A 20808-nucleotide genomic window follows, 5' to 3' on the forward strand; every position below is an offset into this window, starting at 1 on the left:
ATTTGATTGGTTTGGTATACATCAACTTAATTAAATTTTTGCAAGTCAAGCTTCCAGCTCCATCTAATGACAATTACTGGCCTTTATCATAGAGCAGAGAGGCAATCTGTATTGGCACCCCTATGTTATACTATAATGTCATTCAGGTCGTGTTAACATTTGATTACTTAATTCTTCATTTTTATGTTCACACTCTACATGGCAGCCTCAACATATTTTTAAAGTTTGAATAAATATACATCGTACAAACATGACGTACACAAGTGCAATAACATATATTAATACTATTTAAAAATCCAGAAGAAGATAACTCAAAAGGTAATTCAACTGAAATAGTCTTTCAAGATGACCTTGTTTGATTGTCATGTGTTCCTGAGATTGCTTGCTAAACCTTCAATGTTTGTGGCTCTTTAGGTACTGACAACTTGAATAACATCTTGGCTGCTTATGCTTGAATTATCATGAGTTGCTTGAGATTGGGCAAAATTGATTAAAATCTAGAAATAAATAAAGCACAATATTGTTAGTATAATTGTATTTCTAAATAACATTTATCAAACAAAAGCTATATATCAGCAAGCATTTTGCAATTTTTTTTTTAGCCATGCACAAACTTTGATAACTATAAGAAGCATTGGATTGGAGGAGATTGTGAAGACGTCAGCAGGCATGCAGAGGAGTCCTTGTGCTGCAAACTAAATGAATAGTTTCTATTTTACTTATTTTTTTTAAATGCAATGAGTATTGGACAGAAATTAACCTATAGTCCAGAAATACTGATTGCATTGCATTCTAAATATCAAAATACAGTATAATACAGTAAATATATTTGATCCAATTTATTTCAGGTGTGCCAAACTGAAGCCCTCTATATGTCATTGACTGCCATCTTATCGATGTCACGGAAATATGAGAGTTGTAGTCCAACAATATCTTTAGTGACTGCTTTGAAATTTTTTTTGCTACTTGAGTCTAAATTTTAGAACAAGCAAGCTTCAGAGGAGAATCCAGGCACATTCTTGGCACTAACACAACTTAAGTACATTTGAAAGGGTTTGATCTCATTTTAATTCTGTACTTTTTCCACATTGCTTTCTGTAATGTAACTCCGCATGTATATCTCATTGGCTGGGCTACATTAGTTACCTTTCAATTAAAAGTATGTTTTGTGAAAATGGGGGGCATGGCTGAGTGGGTAGAGTTATTCTGAATAGAGCGTAGAATAATCATTTTTCTTTTTATAGAAAAACTAAAGAAATTAGAACAGTGAAATTCACAGCATAAATATGAGGCCAAATTATTGGGAGGAAATGGGGCTGGCCCATGCTCTAAAGGCGCCTGTCTTGCAAGACCCCAACCTACAGAGAGTGCTGCTGAAGTGCTTTCTGGCGGATTCTAGTTGCCTTTCAACACTAAGGACTTGTAGTAATGCGCTCATGCTGCGCTTCCCTATAGATAAATCTCTGGTGTCCAAGGATGAATTTAAATTAAGCTGGCGTTTACAGTGTTCCTTTCAACTAAGAACTCTCCATATCGCTTGTTTTGAATGCTTAAACAGCCCCACAGCTGAGTTCATCTGCTGAGTGCTTCAACATAGCTATTTTGTTTAAGGCAGAATAGTGAAATTATTTTTAAAAGTTTACACTAACAGACTCCCATGCTGTTTGGAATAGCCAGGTGCTCATATTTGTTTAATGTTCAATCAAGCCTCCATCTGACTATTTTAGAAGCATGCATAATTAACTACTCAATGAAAAAAAAAGTGGCACTGCCAGGCTAATATGTTATTACTCTATTACATTTTAAACAATGGCAAAACTGTAATCGACCAATATGATATTTGTTTATCTGTACCTCATCCAGTGTTGTCTGGCTGACTGAATAATTAATGATGTGCAGGTTTGCCTTGTTGGTTTCAATAAGATCAAATATACTGGCAACACCTCCGGCAGACCCCGGTACGTGATATTCCACCATAGTGAAATGGTGATCCTGTAAATAAAAATAGACAGTTATTTACAATTGTAGTTATTTGACTATAATGGACTCAAAAAATGTGTGCAAACAAGTAGTGCAAGAATGTGGCTTAAAAGCGGAGGAGTTTTGTTTCTTGCAGGTTTCTTGTAAATGTGGGGGCATTGTGTACCCCAAACTGCTACATAATAAAAAAATAGTATGAATTCAGGGATTCAATGTAGCATTGGGAATTATCATAAAATGGAAGAAAGACAAAGTGGAAATATATGGGAGACATGTATCAAGTGTGATTTTTTTTTTAAATAGATAAAAATTGAAAAATTAGAAAAAAGTAATAAAAGGGGTGGGGGTCCTTTAGGACACATACGTGACTTAGTGATTCAGTTTTTTATGGTTTTTGTACAAGGCTATTTTTTGGTATTCGCCACAGCCTGTACTTGTCATTGAATTGTATGGGTCACATGACAAAAGAAATGTTCACTCTTTCCCACCCAGCTCTTCATGTAAAAATATACTGCAAGACACAAGGCACTCAGCTGTGCAGAAATTGCATAACACGCTCTCAGATCCTGTAATGGAAGGTCCCTTGACCCCAGGCTCAAGCTACTAAGATGACCATATGTCCAGTCTGTTTTTACTTTCATGTTATGCTTTTTAACTTTTAGTCTAGTTTCGAGTGTCTGACAAATAAGCACAAGTAAGCATAAAATCATGACTTGTGACATTTTGTGGTTTCTGAGGAGACGATTGCAGCTTTACCCTTAACCCCCCTTCTTATGTCCTAATGTTTTTTTATTTATAACCATTGAAATATGCTTAGTTCTGTAATTTCCTTTTATGGTACAGTGTGAATTCACCCATCCGGTTTTTGGTGCGCAAGTCACAAAGCTGTCTTTACAAAGTAGTATATAATCTGTAAGTAATCTTTAAATCAAAAACGGTCTGGTCTGATTACTTTCTCCAAGCAGCTCATAATAAAAGTGTTAATTTGGTTTCCACCTGAACATATCTCCGGGTAAATTAATACCGGTTTCAATCCCCAAGGTGACTCGATGGATTAAACTCATTCAAGCTCTGCAGGAATCACAGGTAATGGTTTACTAGATGACACAATAGAAGCATAAAAACATAAAAACATGTGACGGCAGATAAGACCCATCCGGCCCATCTAGTCTGCCCAATTTTCTAAATACGTTCATTAATCCCTGGCCTTATCTTATAGCTAGGATAGCCTTATGCCTATCCCACGCATGCTTAAACTCCTTCACTGTGTTAACCTCTACCATTTCAGCTGGAAGGCTATTCCATGCATCCACTACCCTCTCAGCAAAGTAATATTTCCTGATATTATTTTGAAACCTTTTCCCCCGCTTATTTATGACTATGCCCTCTTGTTGTGGTAGTTTTTCTTCTTTTAAATATACCGTATATACTCGAGTATAAGCCGACCGGAATATAAGCCGAGGCCCCTAATTTTACCCCAAAAAACTGGGAAAACGTATTGACTCGAGTATAAGACTAGGGTGGGAAATGCAGCAGCTACTGGTAAATTTCTAAATAAAATTAGATCCTAAAAACATTATATTAATTGAATATTTATTTACAGTGTGTGTATATAATTAATGCAGTGTGTGTGTATGAGTGCAGTGTGTGTGTGTATGAGTGCAGTGTGTGTGTGAATGCAGTGTGTGTATGAGTGCAGTGTGTGTGTCTGAGTGCAGTGTGTGTGTCTGAGTGCGTGTGTGTGTGTGATGCAGAGCCTTGGTGGGGGGTGGGCATTTTTTTTATTATTTTTTAATTATTATTATTTTAATATTATTTTTTTTGTTTTATTTGTAATATTTTTTTATTATTATTATTTTTTAATTTATTAATATTTTATTTTATTATTTTTTTTTGTCCCCCCTCCCTGCTTGTTAGCTGGCTAGGGAGGGGGGCTCTCATTTCCTGGTGGTCCAGTGGTGTGTACTGTGTAGGAGGGGGCTGGCAGGAAGCTGTCACTTACCTTTCCTGCAGCTCCTGTCAGCTCCCTTCTCCTCCGGTCCGGTCAGCTCCCAGTGTAAGTCTTGCGGTCTCGCGGAGCATTGCCACGGTAACCCGTGGCAACGCTCTGACCCCGCGGCTCTCGCGAGACTTACACTGGGAGCTGACCGGACCAGCGCGGAGGAGGAGGGAGCTGACAGGAGCTGCAGGAGAGGTAAGTAAATGCTCTCTGCCAGCCCCCAACAGCCCCATGTCTGTATTATGGCAATGTAAGTTGCCATAATACAGACATTGACTCGAGTATAAGTCAAGTTGGGGTTTTTCAGCACAAAAATGTGTCGAAAAACTCAACTTATACTCAAATATATACGGTAGTCTCCTCCTTTACTGTGTTGATTCCCTTTAAGTATTTAAATGTTTCTATCATATCCCCCCTGTCTTGTCTTTCCACGAGCTTTACATATGAAGATCCTTTAACCTTTCCTGGTAAGTTTTATCCTGCAATCAATGAACCAGTTTAGTAGTCATTCTCTGAATTCTCTCCAAAGTATCAATATATTTCTGGTCTCACCAGTGTTCTGTACAATGGCATGAACACTTCCCTCTTTCTTCTGCTAATACCTCTCCCTATACAACCAAACATTCTGCTAGCATTTCATGCTGCTCTATTATATTGTCTGCCTGCCTTTAAGTCATCTGAAATAATCACCCCTAAATTCCTTTCCTCAGATGTTGAGGTTAGGACTCTATCAAATATTCTGTACTCTGCCCTTGGGTTTTTACATCCAAGATGCATTATCTTGCACTTATCCAGCTGCCACAACTCTGACCATTTTTCTAGTTTACCTAAATCATTTGCCATTTGGCTTATCCCTCCTGGAACATCAACCCTGTTATATATCTTAGTATCATCAGCAAAAAGACATACCTTACCATCAAGACCTTCTGCAATATCACTAATAAAAATATTAAAGAGAATGGATTCAAGTACAGATACCTGAGGTATCCCACTGGTGCCAAGACCATGCTTTGAATAAACTCCAATGACTACAACCCTCTGTTGCCTGTCACTTAGTCACTGCCTTACCCATTCAACAATATTGGAATCCAAACTTAAAGATTGCAGTTTATTGATAAGCGTTCTACGTGCAACAGTGTCAAAAGCCTTACTGAAATCTAGGTAAGTAATGTCTACTGAACCACCCTGATTTATTATTTTAGTTACGCAATCAAAAAAATCAATAAGATTAATTTGGCGTGATCTCCCTAAAGTAAACCCATGTTGTCTCTGATCTTGAAATCCATGTGATTTTAGATGTTCAACAATCCTATCCTTTAACATGGTTTCCTTTACTTTCCTCACTACTGACGTAAGGCCTATAGTTACCTGACTCCTCCCTACTATCTTTTTTTCGAATGGACACAACATTTGTTAAAGGAACACTATAGTCACCTAAATTACTTTAGCTAAATAAAGCAGTTTTAGTGTATAGATCATTCCCCTGCAATTTCGCTGCTCAATTCACTGTCATTTAGGAGTTAAATCCCTGTTTCTGTTTATGCAGCCCTAGCCACACCTCCCCTGGCTATGATTGACAGAGCCTGCATGAAAAAAACTGGTTTCACTTTCAAACAGATGTAATTTACCTTAAATAATTGTATCTCAATCTCTAAATTGAACTTTAATCACATACAGGAGGCTCTTGCAGGGTCTAGCAAGCTATTAACATAGCAGGGGATAAGAAAATTTTGATTAAACAGAACTTGCAATAAAGAAAGCCTAAATAGGGCTCTCTTTACAGGAAGTGTTTATGGAAGGCTGTGCAAGTCACATGCACGGAGGTGTGACTAGGGTTCATAAACAAAGGGATTTAACTCCTAAATTGCAGAGGATTGAGCAGTGAGGCTGCAGGGGCATGTTCTATACACCAAAACTTCTTCATTAAGCTAAAGTTGTTCAGGTGACTATAGTGTCCCTTTAACTTCCAATCTTCTGTGACTACTCCTGTCATGGCAAGGGTACATAATTCATTGTTGCACTATAGAATATTGCTATTTAATCTAACGTGTGTAGTGCATCAATAATTTGACCCCTGGGTAGAGGACAAATGACAGAGAGAAATTGCTCTTTTGATCAATAGGGTATTCTGCAAGGTGTGAAAAGGATTGCCCTTTTTGATCTATCATAGGCCCTGCAAGGTGAGACATTTTACACTTGTGCCGCCTGTATGTCTAGTTTCAATGTAAACTAACTGACTTTGACCATTTGGCCTGAAACTCTCAGTTGATAGTTCAATCCTTTGATATGTTAATGCCCATTAGCCTTGTTCCAGTATCATATCCAAAGGAAGGAAAAAACATTCATATTTAACCCACAGAATATTTAACCCACAGTTCTGCCTTTTTCTGGTTAAGAATCCTGTTACTTGAAGAGACTAATTAGTATTTATCAATGTAACGGCACCTCCAGGTATACAAGGGGTTAATGCCGTTTAGGATGTTCCCTTCCCAAATGCGAAGGCAGCTAACGAACACGCCAACCTGCCGAACAAGAATCATACGAACACTCTCCATTCCAAACAGCTGAACAGTAAATCCATACGAATTAATCCCCCCAAGTACGAGACAAAGCTCCGTATTGAGGGTCAGCAGAGATCTGGTTTAATGGGGCTACCTGCCCGGTATTTGTGCAGGTCTTGCACCAGGTGGAAACTCCCCTAGGGGACCTGGTGGAAAACTGGGACAATAATAACACAGTAGCCAATCACAGTGTTAGAGGCATAAACACCCCCCTTTAGCTGTGAAGAACCCTCCTCTCTATCCTGGAGATAATTGTGAAGTAATTCAATTATCTCCCAGGATAGAGGCAAAACTCAATTTTACATGTGGCAGTAAAAACACATAAAAATATATAACTTTAAAACTACCGAATGCACTAGGTACAATTAAGCTTAGATCTGAGTGCACATTATTACCAAATGGCGCTCAGATCACATACATACAGTTCAATCGCCATGGAGCCAAAGACTTTCACATAGTCTTTCGTTATACGAATGGGCTCCATGGCATCGCTATCTGGGGTAAGTCCATTCGTGCAGAAAAGTACCAAATGGGCCGGCGTTCGTATGCTGGATGAACAGAAGGGAGGTCAGCGGCTTCAGCGGTGTTCGCGAAATAGTGTCCGTTTTTAGTTCCATGAAACCGTCGACGAACACCGCTGGGCATTTGTACGTCCAAGATGGCCGCCGCCTCATGGTCGGCATACGAACGACGACCACCCAGTCGGAATTCGACAATTAGGAAGTGTCTGCGGTTAACCACAACGTTCTGATGAGGCCAAGAGGTTAACCAGCAGCACACTTCCCTGCTGGGTGGCCAGCCGTTCGGCAGTTGTTCGGTAAAATTAATAAATAAACGTAGGGGCTGCACGGACAGGGGAAATAGCCAAACAAACAGACGAATGGAGGGAAAATAGAAGTACTTCACAGACAGATGGGTATGTCACAATCAATTACATAGATATTGTGCTAAGTTATATTTGGTGGGTTTTTCATTATTTCCTGTCTAGTGTAGACAAATAGTGAACTTTTTTCAGTAAAGTAACCCTTTCACCACCACAACTACGTCACATACACTCTTGGAGTAGGGTACGTTCGTGACAACTCCTGTTAACAATGATTGGTTAAATAAATCTTTTAATGGTACACCACTAAACTCTTTTAATAACTTTGGGTGTATCCCATCAGGCCCCATTGACTTATTTGTCTTTACTTTTGACAGTTGATTTTTCCCTTTAGATACTGGAGGATCATTTACCAAACCGGGAATCTTTCATTGCAGATCTATAGATTGGAGCTTGTGAAAATGGTAAAATTAAATTGCCCACATTAAAGGTAATATATTATTCTAGGTCATTTATTGCATGACTTATTTCAGATTTCCTCGGCCATCCTCTTGACTTCTAGAGCATCACAGTTCTTAATCTTTTGTACGAGAGCCGCACCCAGCAGAGAGCCTCACCCGGCAGACCGCAGGTAAAAAGTCAGACTGTTCTAAAAATAGTTCGAGTACCTAGAATGGATAGAGAGGGCATTCCTGGCACCATAATCTATACAGCAAGATTGTTTATGTGAGATATCCAAAGATTTGTCTTTGTTTCCATGCTCGTTGTGGAAATAGGAATGACTAAAATAGAGAGCTTAGATAATTATGACATTTTCAGAAACTTTGCACATTTAAAAAAATGGATATCTCTAGAGAAAAAATGAGTAGTTTCTAGAATTGATTGTAAATGTTACTTATTTTACCTTCAGATATGTGTTTGGGAAGTGAGAATGCATGAAGTTGGTGATTATCTCCACACTGACAGATAAGTCTTTTAAGTGCATCTTCACTGTGAATCCTCTTCCAAACCTGAAAACAGATATCAAAATGGTAATTATAAGCTCAAGTGAATGTCAGACAAGTTAACCTTTCTTTATCATGTCTCTATAGTTGTGATTAGGGAATCTATTATTTTTCAGTCTGGTCTCTTTAAAAAGTCAAAGTTAAAAGTCAGAGTTAAAGCTAGGCAGAGCTAAGCACTTTCATATTACATCCTCCATTACACTTAATGCCCTAGACTTACAGTAGCTGTAAAGCTGTATACAATAAACACAGATCAAGCACTCTATTCATTAAAGCTTAGTTGTACTTCTCTTTAGTTCAACGATTGCACCTTACACAATAATCTATCAGTTTTAGGAAATAAATGAAAAATAAATATGGGGATTGTAGTCCAGTTGGAAGAACACAGCAGGACACTTCTATATTATGGTATGGCAGGCATAAGAATGTACTCTATAATCTTTCAACATTGTAGTACATTAAGCTGCATTTGCAAAATTGCTGCATTGCTATACCAAAATGCTTATTCACAAATGTTCCTAAGGGGAAGTCCATTGCAATAATAATGATGTGGCTATATCATTACATTTTCTGCAAAAGGATATCAAATGGGAGACCGGTGTGGGGGTAGGTTTTATCTATTTTTTTTTTTTTTTAAACTTTACTTTCAGCCATAAAAGATGCTCCGAGGCCTTGCTTCCAAATACGTTAATACATATATCATATATATTGATAAATAAGGAAACTCTGTTGTTGGTAACATTTCACAAAACCTGCAAAACTCTCTAATTCATGTGGTACAAAATTAGAAAATTATTAGGATAATTTGAAATGCTGGTTTTGTCCATAAACAATCTAAGAACTATCGAATTAACATTTATTCCGCTGGCTACTTTGTAACGCTGACTGCCAGGTTATATTTTAGTAAACTGAAAATAAAATAAAAGAAAGGGGGAGAAAACAAAAAACAAAGAGTAAACGGGTGAGAGAAGGGGGAGTGTTGTCTCTTTCTCATGATCTATCACATCCCAAAGTAAGAAAAGGAGAATCTTCAATTAGTCTCATACAACACAATCTTGCATGTAGATAAAATAAACAAAAGGTACTAGATGTTTTATAAAACTGTAAAATATTGGATTACACTTTTGTTAACTTTGTACCATCTTGCATGTGGTCACAAAAACAGTCTCCCAGATTTCTTCCCAGCTGCCACCCTCCAGCCATTGATTTAAGTCACTCTGTCACTGTTCAGTGTACATCAAGGTCCCTTCTAGCTGAGTAATCAAGCCCTTTTATGTGAGTCCATGTAGACAAAGTTTTTCAAAGAAGGTTAGTGGGTTACGTGCTGCTCTTGTACACTGTCCTTCAGCGCAAAGTCACGTACTTGCATGTATTTAAAAAAAACTCCTAGATGACAATGGTGTTATGGCCCTTAGTTCCTCAAAGGTTTGTATTATGTTATGTTGGTATAATTATATATATCTATGGAGCCCTGCTGCCTCTAAATCCTTAAAATCCCTGACTATCAACCCCAGCGGAATGGCTCTGTTAAGTAGGTAAAGGGTTAGGGAGGAGGGAGAAGAAGTATTTAACAACCACTTTGTCCCATATCATAATGGAATAAAGAATAGCCATACATTGAGCACGTAACATGTGTCTATCGGCTCTGAGGACCCATATAAAAAATTGCGGAGATCTAATCCCATTAACAATGACTCAAGGTCAACCAATCTTTTTACCTCTCGGGTAATATATACACGCATTTGGCAGTCTCAAGCCTTCTAGCAATTTTGGGTGATATAATACATTTCTAGTGATCCTACACATTTTATGTTGCCATGGAGGTTCTGGAGATCTTTTCTTGTGACTAAAGTTGGGATTCTGTGAAACAAGAAAAGGACCCTTGGCAGGATGTTCATTTTAACCACTAGGATTCTACTTATCAAAAAATTTGGTTTGCCTACCCAATTGGAAAGATTCTGGATCAAGATTGTAATCAATTTAGAGTAATTTTCTACAAACAGCATATTCTTCTCTGCTTTCAGGTTAATACTTAAATACTGTGGATAACTGGGAGATCTTTATTTTGTATTTGGACTCAATGTGTACAGTGTCCGCAGTCGACATGTAGAAGGCAAGAGCCACTGACTCATCAAGGTTTATCTTATATACTGAAACAGAACTAAACTCTTCCAACAAATTCGCCAAGAGAGCCATAGAGATCAACGGATCAGAAAGGAGCAACAAATCATCTGCATATGCTGACCAAACAAATTCTTTGTTCGCAATCCGAAAACCCTTTATGCAATCCTAAAACCCGAACGTATCAGTTGCAGTAATGGTTCCAGTACTATGATAAAAAGTAGAGGGGAAAGGGGACACCCATGCTGCATACCATTGCTTAAGCGAAAGGGGTTCATAGTTGCCCGGGTATTATGCTTTGGGCTGTCAGTTCTGCTTAGAGCACATCAACAGCATGTATGACACTGTTGGGCAATTTTATTTTTCGAGAAAAGTTTGAACAAAAAAGGCCATTGAACCCTATCAAAGGCCTTTTCAGTGTCCATATAGTAGCTGTTATTTATTTGCCCACCAGACCAAGTCAATCCCTCTTCTTGTGTCCTCAAATAATTAAACAAATCACACCTGATCAGGATATATGAGGTAGAAGCAGTCCTAAGCACATGGCTAATGTTTTAGCAAATTCCTTCATATCATAATTTATTAGGGATATGGGTTAAAAATTTGAGGCGTAGGCATGGTCTCAATCTGGTTTTGGAATAAGAACAATGTTCGCTTTTAGCATGTCAGGGGTCTTTTTACCTCCTTGCAGAAATTCATTAAACATTATTTTGAGCTTGGGAACTAATTCTTCCTGAAATGTTTTTTTAAATAGGACCCATCAAAGCCACCTGGGCGAGTGGATTTGTTTGCCTTCTGTGCCAAAATCACGTTGTTAATTTCCTGTACTGTTATATCTTGTCCCAGGGCCAATAGATTTTCCTCTTCCATCTCGCCAGTAGGAACTTTATCCAAAAAGAGCGGACCTCTGCCACATAGCTCATGTTAGTCTTGGTAAGTTCAGGGAAATGATTATTTAACTCCGTATAATACTGAGTAGAAACGTGATTAATATCCACTGGTGGAGGCAACTAGATCACCACTTGCTGTTTTAATTGCCGAAATAAATTTAAATTGACAGTTAGGTCTTAGGACCTGGCTAATGGTGCATTCTTTTCTTTTAAATTCTAATATGTCACATGTCTGCTCATCCAAATATTCCTTCTTAACTAAGCATCTCAATTAGGCAAGTTTTTCTAGCCCTTCCCATGTTGGACTGGTCTTAAGGTGCATTTCAAATTTCCTTAGTGCCTTCAGCAGTTTAAAAGGTTTTTTGGCTCTTTATTTTTTTGAGTAGCTATTTTTATGAGAACTCCACGCTGAACCATTTTGTGAGCAGCCCACAATATCTGGGGTGAAATTTCTTGTGAGGTGTTTTCCTTAAAATAATGAGTTATTTCTTCCTTGACCCATTCTAATGTCTGCTATTCTCGGTAAGTGAAATGTTGTAGCTAATTCTGCATGATCAGACCATGTAATTAAATTAATTGCAGAGGGTTTAAGGTATTGCATCTCTAAAGAATTGTTAAGGAACACATTGATTCTGGAATGTGAGGCCAAGAAGGATGAATAATAGGTCCAGAGAATTAGGCTGTGCGGCCGGTCTATTTCCCATGTTAAATTTAGTTCAAATAGACGAACGGCAACCATTTGTGCAAACCGTCAGTGTTAAAGTGCCGTTCGAATTGTCGAATTGCGCTCGACTCCAGTCGAAGCGTCGAAGTCTTGAGAAGGTAAAGTTCAGCGATGTTTGTGCCGTTGCGTGCCGTCGCGTGTCCGATTTGAGTTCCATGAACTCAACGATCAAACACCGCTGAACAGCCCGGGAGCACCGGATCGGGCTGCCCCAGTACATGTGCCTGCTCTGACAGCATGTCAGAGCGAGCACATGTGCTCTGTATACTCACCTCCGCCTCCCTGCACTTCCGGGTTCAGTGTGAAGTGCAGGGAGACGGATCTTCAGGGATCCTGCCCCTGGTGTAAAAAAAAAATAATTAAAATTAAAATCCCACCCCCCGTTACCCATTTTAATAAAAATTAACCCCATCCCTGCCAATTGATCACTGACTACAGTGATCAATTGGCAGGGATTACATTTTAATATGATCTTATTTTTTTTTAACCCCTGAGGGTTAATTCTTTTTTTTTAACCCTCAGGGGTTAAATTGATTGTATTAATTAATTTAAATATTTTAAAATTATAAATTTAGCTAGCTGGGGAGGGTGGAAGTTAGTGGGGAATTGGGGGATTTAGTGTTAGGCTAACTAGGGGTTAACGTTAAAAAAAGTTTTAAAATAAGCTTTAAAAAGTTAAAAAATTAAGTTAAAAAAAAAGTTTTAATAACGTTTAAGTAAAAAATTAAAAAAAATAAACCCTTTACCCAGTCCAAATAAAAATTAACCCCTTCCCTGCCAGTCTATCACTGCCTACAGTGATCAAAATACAGATCACAGTATTATACTGTGATCTAATTTTTCTTAACCCCTGACGATTAAATTGTATTTAATTTTTAACCCTCAGGGGTTAAATTTATTTAATTAACTAATTTAAATATTGTATAATTAAATATTTTGCTAGCTGGGGTGGGTGTGAGTTATGGGAAAATGGGGAATTTACTGTTAGTGCAGCTTACTGCTAGTTAGGGGTTAACGGTAAAAGAAAAAGCTTAGAAAAATTTTAAATCTGTAAAAAAAAGTTTTACGAAAGTTTAGGAAACTTTAAAAAAATTAATAAGCAAAACAAAAGTTAAAAAAATTGTTTTAAAAAGTAAAAAAAGTTTTCAAAAGTTAAAAAAGAAATTTAATAACGCTCATTACCACTACACCTGGTACAAGCTAGCGGAAAAATTATCCCACGCTATGGTTCAAAATATGCCTTTTGAAATACCCTGGGATGTCTTCTTTAAGAAATGGTATGGCTTTATGGGGTATTTGGATTATATAGCCTGGTAAAATACTCTAAAATGGGACATGGGCACAGCGTAAAAATTTAAAGTTTGAAAAAAATGGAATGGCTGTGTCCCAAATGTGCCCCTCCGATGTCCACATATACCTGGCAAAGGTACATACGGGGGTATTTTTGTACTCAGCCGACATAGCTGAGCAACATATAAAGTATTATAGAGTGGTGGTACACATAAGGCTTGCAAAATATACTGTGCAAACTCACTTTGTGTGTCAAAAAGGCAGAAAAATGCTTATTACCACTACACCTGGTACAAGCTAGCGGAAAAATGATCCCACACTAAGGTTCAAAATATGCCTTTTGAAATATCCTGGGATGTCTTCTTTAAGAAATGGTATGCCTTTGTGGGGTAGTTTGAATTATATAGCCTGGTAACATACTCTAAAATGGGACATGGGCACAGCGTAAAAATTTAAAGTTTGAAAAAAACTGGAATGACTATGTCCCAAATGTGCCCCTCTGATGTCCACATATACCTGGCAAAAGTACATACGGGGGTATTTTTGTACTCAGCTGACATAGCTGAGCAACATATGAAGTATTATACAGTCGTAGCACACATAAGGTTTGCAAAATATACTGTGCAAACTCACTTTGTGTGTCAAAAAGGCAGAAAAAACGCTTATTACCACTACACCTGGTACAAGCTAGCGGAAAAATTATCCCACGCTAATGTTCAAAATATGCCTTTTGAAATACCCTGGGGTGTCTACTTTAAGAAATGGTAGGCCTTTGTGGGGTAGTTTGAATTTAAAACCTGCGAAGATGCTTGGAAATTGCACATAGGCCCAGCGTCAAAATTCAAAGTTCTGTAAAAACTGATATGGCTTGGTCTCCAATATGGCACTGTAGCTTCACAAAATAGTGCCAAAGACATTCATTGGGGATGTCGTTTTACTCAGAAGACTTAGCTGAGCATAAATTGGAGGTTTTGAACTTAGTGGCACATATGAAATATACAAAATGCCCAGCAAAAATGCAATCCGTATGTAAAAAAATGCCCCAAATTATTTTTTACCACATACTTTGGCATATATTGGTGAAAAAATGGGGGCATGCTAAGGCACAATATGCACCTTATGATATACCCTGGAGTGTCTACTTTTACAAATGGTAGGCCTTTGTGGGGTTTTTTGAACAGTCAAACTGTTATAATACCCCAAATGGAAGCATAGGCTCATTAAATCCGTCTCTCAAAATTCTACTGTGAATACTGAATGCCCAACAAAAATGCACAACATTATTTTTTACCACATACTTTGGCATGTAATGGTAAAAAAATGGGGGCATGTTAAGGCACAATATGCACCTTATGAGATACCCTGGAGTGTCTACTTTTACAAATGGTAGGCCTTTGTGGTTTTTTTTTTGAACAGTCAAACTGTTATAATACCCCAAATGGAAGCATAGGCTCATTAAATCCGTCTCTCAAAATTCTACTGTGAATACTGAAAAGGACAGGTCTCCCATATGGCACTGTAGCTTCACGAAATAGTGCCAAAGACATACAATGGGGGTACCGTTGTACTCAGCAGAAGTAACTGAACACATAATAAAACTTTGTACAGGAATAGCACACACCAACTTTACAAAATACACATGAGAAGTTCTTTGTTATAAGTTTGTGTGCCAAAAAACCCCCAAAAACACAATTTTACTCCAATATTTAGCAGAGGTTGGCGGTAAAATGGCTATGTAGAAAGTGTCAAAACAACCTTAGGTAAATAGCCTGTGGTGTCTACTTTATATAAATATATACTTTTGTGTGGCAATTTTGTTTTCTTTTATGGCTATTAAGCTTACAAGACAAACATACCAAATTCTAAAATCGCTCCACATTAAAAGTTTATTTTACTCCTTGTGCTTTGTGACCTGTAACTACCAAAAAAAACATAAAATCCCAGACACATTATATATTCTGTAAATCAGAACAACTAAATGAATTTATTTTTAATTACTTTCCTTAACCTGCACTAATTGTGCACACATTATTATTGCAAAAACTGTAAAAAGAAAATCAAGATTTTTCATTTTTTTTTTCATTTTTCTGTATTTTTTAATAATACATAAGCATTTATGTAAATATATGTTACATCAAATTAAAGCCCTTTCTGTCCTTTAAAAAACGGTATATAATATGCGCCGGTGCAATAAATTAGTAAAATGCAAATTGCAGTTGAACGCAAACAGCAAAAAATGCAAAAAATGCTTGTGTCATTAAGTGAAAGACAAGCTTCTGAAGCTGTGTCCTTAAGGGGTTAAAGGAAAAGTGAAGTATTTATTATTATTTGTATTATTATTAAAACTGTTTATATAGTGTAGCTACTTCTTCAAATAGTACTACAAATGCATACATTACATAGACTTAATTCCATCACATAGACTTCATAAAATGCAAATCTCCGTTACAACTGTGTTACTTAAAGGAACAGTAAGGATGTTCTTTTTTCTTCAATAAATAGTAATAACATATTTACAAAATGCTTTGAAAAATCAGAATGTCCTTCTTTCCATTTTATTCATGGAACCAAGAGAAATAGCATGTAGTGCCTGACATCAACACGGAAGCCTGCCTTGGGGTATTGTCTGCTGTCTACATTGGACAATTGTAACCAGTCATAGGGAGATTGCATGTATGCACCTATAGTTAAAAGTATAGTTAGTCACATTTATAAAAAGTATAGTTAATCACATTTATAAAAAGAATCACATTTTGTATATGTATGTAGTTCTTACTGTATCAGTGCAGGAGTGCACAAACAAACAGAGCACAAACAAACAAAAAACGGGTAAATTTTTATGTTGACATTGGTATTCCATAACATTTTTGTAATATTATTCTTTATAGTAGAGTGCTTAGCACCTCATTTCTGTGATTGTGAGTTAATTTGTAGGTGTTGCAATTTGTGTTTCCAAAAGGGCAGGTGCCACAGTTAGGCGAACTAGACATTCGCCTAGGGCGCAGGCCTGCTGGGGGCGCCCACCGGGATATTTCCTAGTGGGCTCTCCCTCTCCTGAGCCGCAACGCTGGGCTTACAGTTTGAGAGCTGCCCCTGAAAATGGGGGCGCCTGGAGGAGCCTTGTCATAGGGGGCCCAGGAGGTGGTCATATGGCCACCTCAGGGCGCTCCCGAAGCTGTCCGTTTTTCGGTATGGCAGAGTAGGCACCTGCTTACCCTGATGGCGGGTGTCTGCTCTGCCAATGAATGCCGGCAGAGGAGAGAAGGCAGGCAGGTAGCAGTGTGGCAGTGCATCTTCCCACTTCTCCCTCGCGCGCCCTCTGAGATGCCCGGGCCCGGAATATGACATAATTCCAGCCCCGAGATACTAAACAGCGTGCTGGAGGAGTGAGGAACTGCCCCACACTGGACCCATGGGAGGTAAGGAGGCTGGATGTCTGAGTCTGTGTCAGTGAGTGTGTGAGTGTTTGACTTTCAGTGAGTGTGTTTTTGTGCATGTGTGTGTCTGTCAGTGAGTGAGTGAATGTATGTCAGTGAGTGCTGCCTGTGTGTGTGTGTGTGTCTGCCTGTGAGTGAGTATATGTATGTCAGTGAGTCTCTGTCTGTGTGTATGTGTCTGCCTGTGTGTGTCAATGAGTAAGTGTATGTCTGTCAGTAAGTGTCTGCCTGTGTGTGTGTCTGTTAGTGAGTGAGTGTATGTCTGTCAGTGAGTTTCTGTGTGTGTCTGTCAGTGAGTGAGTGTGTCTGCCAATGTGTGTCTGTCAGTAAGAGAGTGACACGAGGGGGCAGCAAAATGGATCTTTGCATAGGGCGACAGAAATCCTTGCACCGGCCCTGGTTTCCACATATTTAGTGCTAATGGCTGTATATGTGATTTTCAGCACAAGGAGGAGGTGAGAAAGGTTGTGTTAATGTGAGGTTATACAGGGAGTGCAGAATTATTAGGCAAGTTGTATTTTTGAGGATTAATTTTATTATTGAACAACAACCATGTTCTCAATGAACCCCAAAAAATCTTTAATATCAAAGCTGAATATTTTTGGAAGTAGTTTTTAGTTTGTTTTTAGTTTTAGCTATTTTAGGGGGATATCTGTGTGTGCAGGTGACTATTACTGTGCATAATTATTAGGCAACTTAACAAAAAACAAATATATACCCATTTCAAGTATTTATTTTTACCAGTGAAACCAAAATAACATCTCAACATTCACAAATATACATTTCTGACATTCAAAAACAAAACAAAAACAAATCAGTGACCAATATAGCCACCTTTCTTTGCAAGGACACTCAAAAGCCTGCCATCCATGGATTCTGTCAGTGTTTTGATCTGTTCACCATCAACATTGCGTGCAGAAGCAACCACAGCCTCCCAGACACTGTTCAGAGAGGTGTACTGTTTTCCCTCCTTGTAAATCTCACATTTGATGATGGACCACAGGTTCTCAATGGGGTTCAGATCAGGTGAACAAGGAGGCCATGTCATTAGATTTTCTTCTTTTATACCCTTTCTTGCCAGCCACGCTGTGGAGTACTTGGACGCGTGTGATGGAGCATTGTCCTGCATGAAAATCATGTTTTTCTTGAAGGATGCAGACTTCTTCCTGTACCACTGCTTGAAGAAGGTGTCTTCCAGAAACTGGCAGTAGGACTGGGAGTTGAGCTTGACTCCATCCTCAACCCGAAAAGGCCCCACAAGCTCATCTTTGATGATACCAGCCCAAACCAGTACTCCACCTCCACCTTGCTGGCGTCGGACTGGAGCTCTCTGCCCTTTACCAATCCAGCCACGGGCCCATCCATCTGGCCCATCAAGACTCACTCTCATTTCATCAGTCCATAAAACCTTAGAAAAATCAGTCTTGAGATATTTCTTGGCCCAGTCTTGACGTTTCAGCTTGTGTGTCTTGTTCAGTGGTGGTCGTCTTTCAGCCTTTCTTACCTTGGCCATGTCTCTGAGTATTGCACACCTTGTGCTTTTGGGCACTCCAGTGATGTTGCAGCTCTGAAATATGGCCAAACTGGTGGCAAGTGGCATCTTGGCAGCTGCACGCTTGACTTTTCTCAGTTCATGGGCAGTTATCTTGCGCCTTGGTTTTTCCACACGCTTCTTGCGACCCTGTTGACTATTTTGAATGAAACGCTTGATTGTTCGATGATCACGCTTCAGAAGCTTTGCAATTTTAAGAGTGCTGCATCCCTCTGCAAGATATCTCACTATTTTTGACTTTTCTGAGCCTGTCAAGTCCTTCTTTTGACCCATTTTGCCAAAGGAAAGGAAGTTGCCTAATAATTATGCACACCTGATATAGGGTGTTGATGTCATTAGACCACACCCCTTCTCATTACAGAGATGCACATCACCTAATGTGCTTAATTGGTAGTAGGCTTTCGAGCCTATACAGCTTGGAGTAAGACAACATGCATAAAGAGGATGATGTGGTCAAAATACTCATTTGCCTAATAATTCTGCACTCCCTGTAGTGCAGGATGAGTAAAGCAGCAGCAGACTCTCTGATTTGACAATAAAAAACTGTGACTGATGTATCAGTGCTGAGATACAATTTACTTTGATGGTTAAATATTCACTTGGATCAGTGGGAAAATGCAGCAAAGTAAAAAGGTTAAAAATATTATTGCTATTTACCGGCTCCTTACTTTATTTTCTTTCATTATTATTATTTTGATTTGATCACGTTAATACGATACAAACCCTTTGAAGGTGTTACACCCAGTGGTGTATCTTGGTTTTGTGCTGCCCTAGGCAGGACAAAACTCAGACACCCCCCCCCCCCCGCGCGCACGCGCGCCACCCCCACCCAACCCTTCCCCGCCTTCTAAATACACACACATTCACTGACAGATACGCATACACTAGCTAACAGACACACACAGTCGGACACACACAGTCGGACACACACACACACACACTAACAAACACACACAGTCGGACACACACACACTAACAGACACACACACTAACAGACACACACTGTCGGACACACAGTCAGACACACACAGTCAGACACACACACACTAACACACACACTAACAGACACACACACACACACACACACACTAACAGACACACACACACACTAACAGACACACACACTATCAGACACACACACTATCAGACACACACAGTCAGAGACACACACACTCACATTAACAATTTTTTTTTTTTTTTTTATTTACTCCCCCCCCCCCTACCTTTGGGAATGCTGGGGGTGGGGGGGTTCTCCAATTCCCTGGTGGTCCAGTGGCTGCAGGACGGCACTGGCGGGCAGGCTGGGCGGCCGGCAAGGGAGCTCTTCCCCTGAGCTCTCTGCTCAGCTCCCTCGCGCGCCGCCCGCAGAGTGAGGCTGGGAGGCGGAGCCAGAATATGACGTCATATTCCGGCTCCCAGTCTCACTCTGCGGGCGGCGCGTGAGGGAGCTGAGCAGAGAGCTCATGGGAAGAGCTCCCTCGCCGGCCGCCCAGCAACCAGCAACCAGCCCAGCATGTCTGTTAGCCGCAAGGCTAACAAGACATTTGCCTTGGGCATTTGGGGGCAGCGTTTTTTGCCGCCCCCTGGAAAATGCCGCCCAAGGCAAATGCCTTGTTTGCCTCGCGGCTAATACGCCCCTGGTTACACCCACATGTCAGAGTTATCTATGAAGTATCAAACAATAGTATTGTAGATATATTTAAAAAATTAAGAAAATTATTCTCACATCATTACACAACTAAAAGGGTTACAATTCTCGCTTTATCCCCTTCCCCTTCCCCTTCCTTTCCTGGTCTTCTTTCCCCTCTTTAATAATGTTTCATATATACATTTTCTGTATTTTATACAGCTAAACATGTTTTGTACTGCATATATTGATATAACATCTCAAAATGTTCACAAAAAAAATATCTGAAAATAAATATATGTAGCTGACCTGTTCTTTATGTGCTGTAGGGATCCGATGCATTGAAATTTTCCTTTTACCATGATGGCCAGTCTGGTGCAGAGGGCTTCACACTCCTCCATGCTGTAAAAGAGGAAAAGAAGAGAAGCGTTATAAATCAGACTTGTATTATGTATTAGTGTTATTGACCACAGCCATCCCCTACATACAGCCTGGTCCCTCTATGTTGCCCCTATGGGCAAAGCTTCAATTTCAACTTTATTTAATATACTGACAATTTGATCCAATTACTCCTATTACTGCAGTCTGTGTTACTGTGAAGCTCTGTGATACACTCACACACATTGCACATTACTGTGAAATGTTTTACTGTGGAAATCCATGATATGCTCACTCACTGTATATTACTGTGAAATGTTTTACTGTGGAAATCTATGATATGCTCATTCAAGGCATCTTACTTACGTTTTATTGTCCTGGAGCTCTGAGATACACAGCGCTACACTGCACAATACTGCACA

At 39.2% G+C, this 20808-nt stretch overlaps 1 protein-coding gene across 1 annotated transcript in view; it reads right to left on the bottom strand.

The window, feature by feature from the left end:
* Positions 1 to 361: 361 nt before the first annotated feature.
* The window catches only part of ABCA12 (ATP binding cassette subfamily A member 12), a 154841-nt gene continuing 134394 nt past the window's right edge, over positions 362 to 20808 (bottom strand). Inside the window, exons 30-33 of the mRNA XM_063429419.1 lie at positions 20318 to 20410; positions 8268 to 8373; positions 1855 to 1992; positions 362 to 497 (exon numbers count right to left, since the gene is read on the bottom strand). Coding sequence (XP_063285489.1) covers positions 411 to 497; positions 1855 to 1992; positions 8268 to 8373; positions 20318 to 20410 — 424 coding nt within the window. The 3' untranslated portion in view covers positions 362 to 410. The remainder of the gene's footprint in view (positions 498 to 1854; positions 1993 to 8267; positions 8374 to 20317; positions 20411 to 20808) is intronic.

This window comes from Pelobates fuscus, chromosome 8 (genome assembly GCF_036172605.1).
Source record: "Pelobates fuscus isolate aPelFus1 chromosome 8, aPelFus1.pri, whole genome shotgun sequence".
In the NCBI taxonomy this organism is placed as follows: domain Eukaryota; kingdom Metazoa; phylum Chordata; class Amphibia; order Anura; family Pelobatidae; genus Pelobates; species Pelobates fuscus.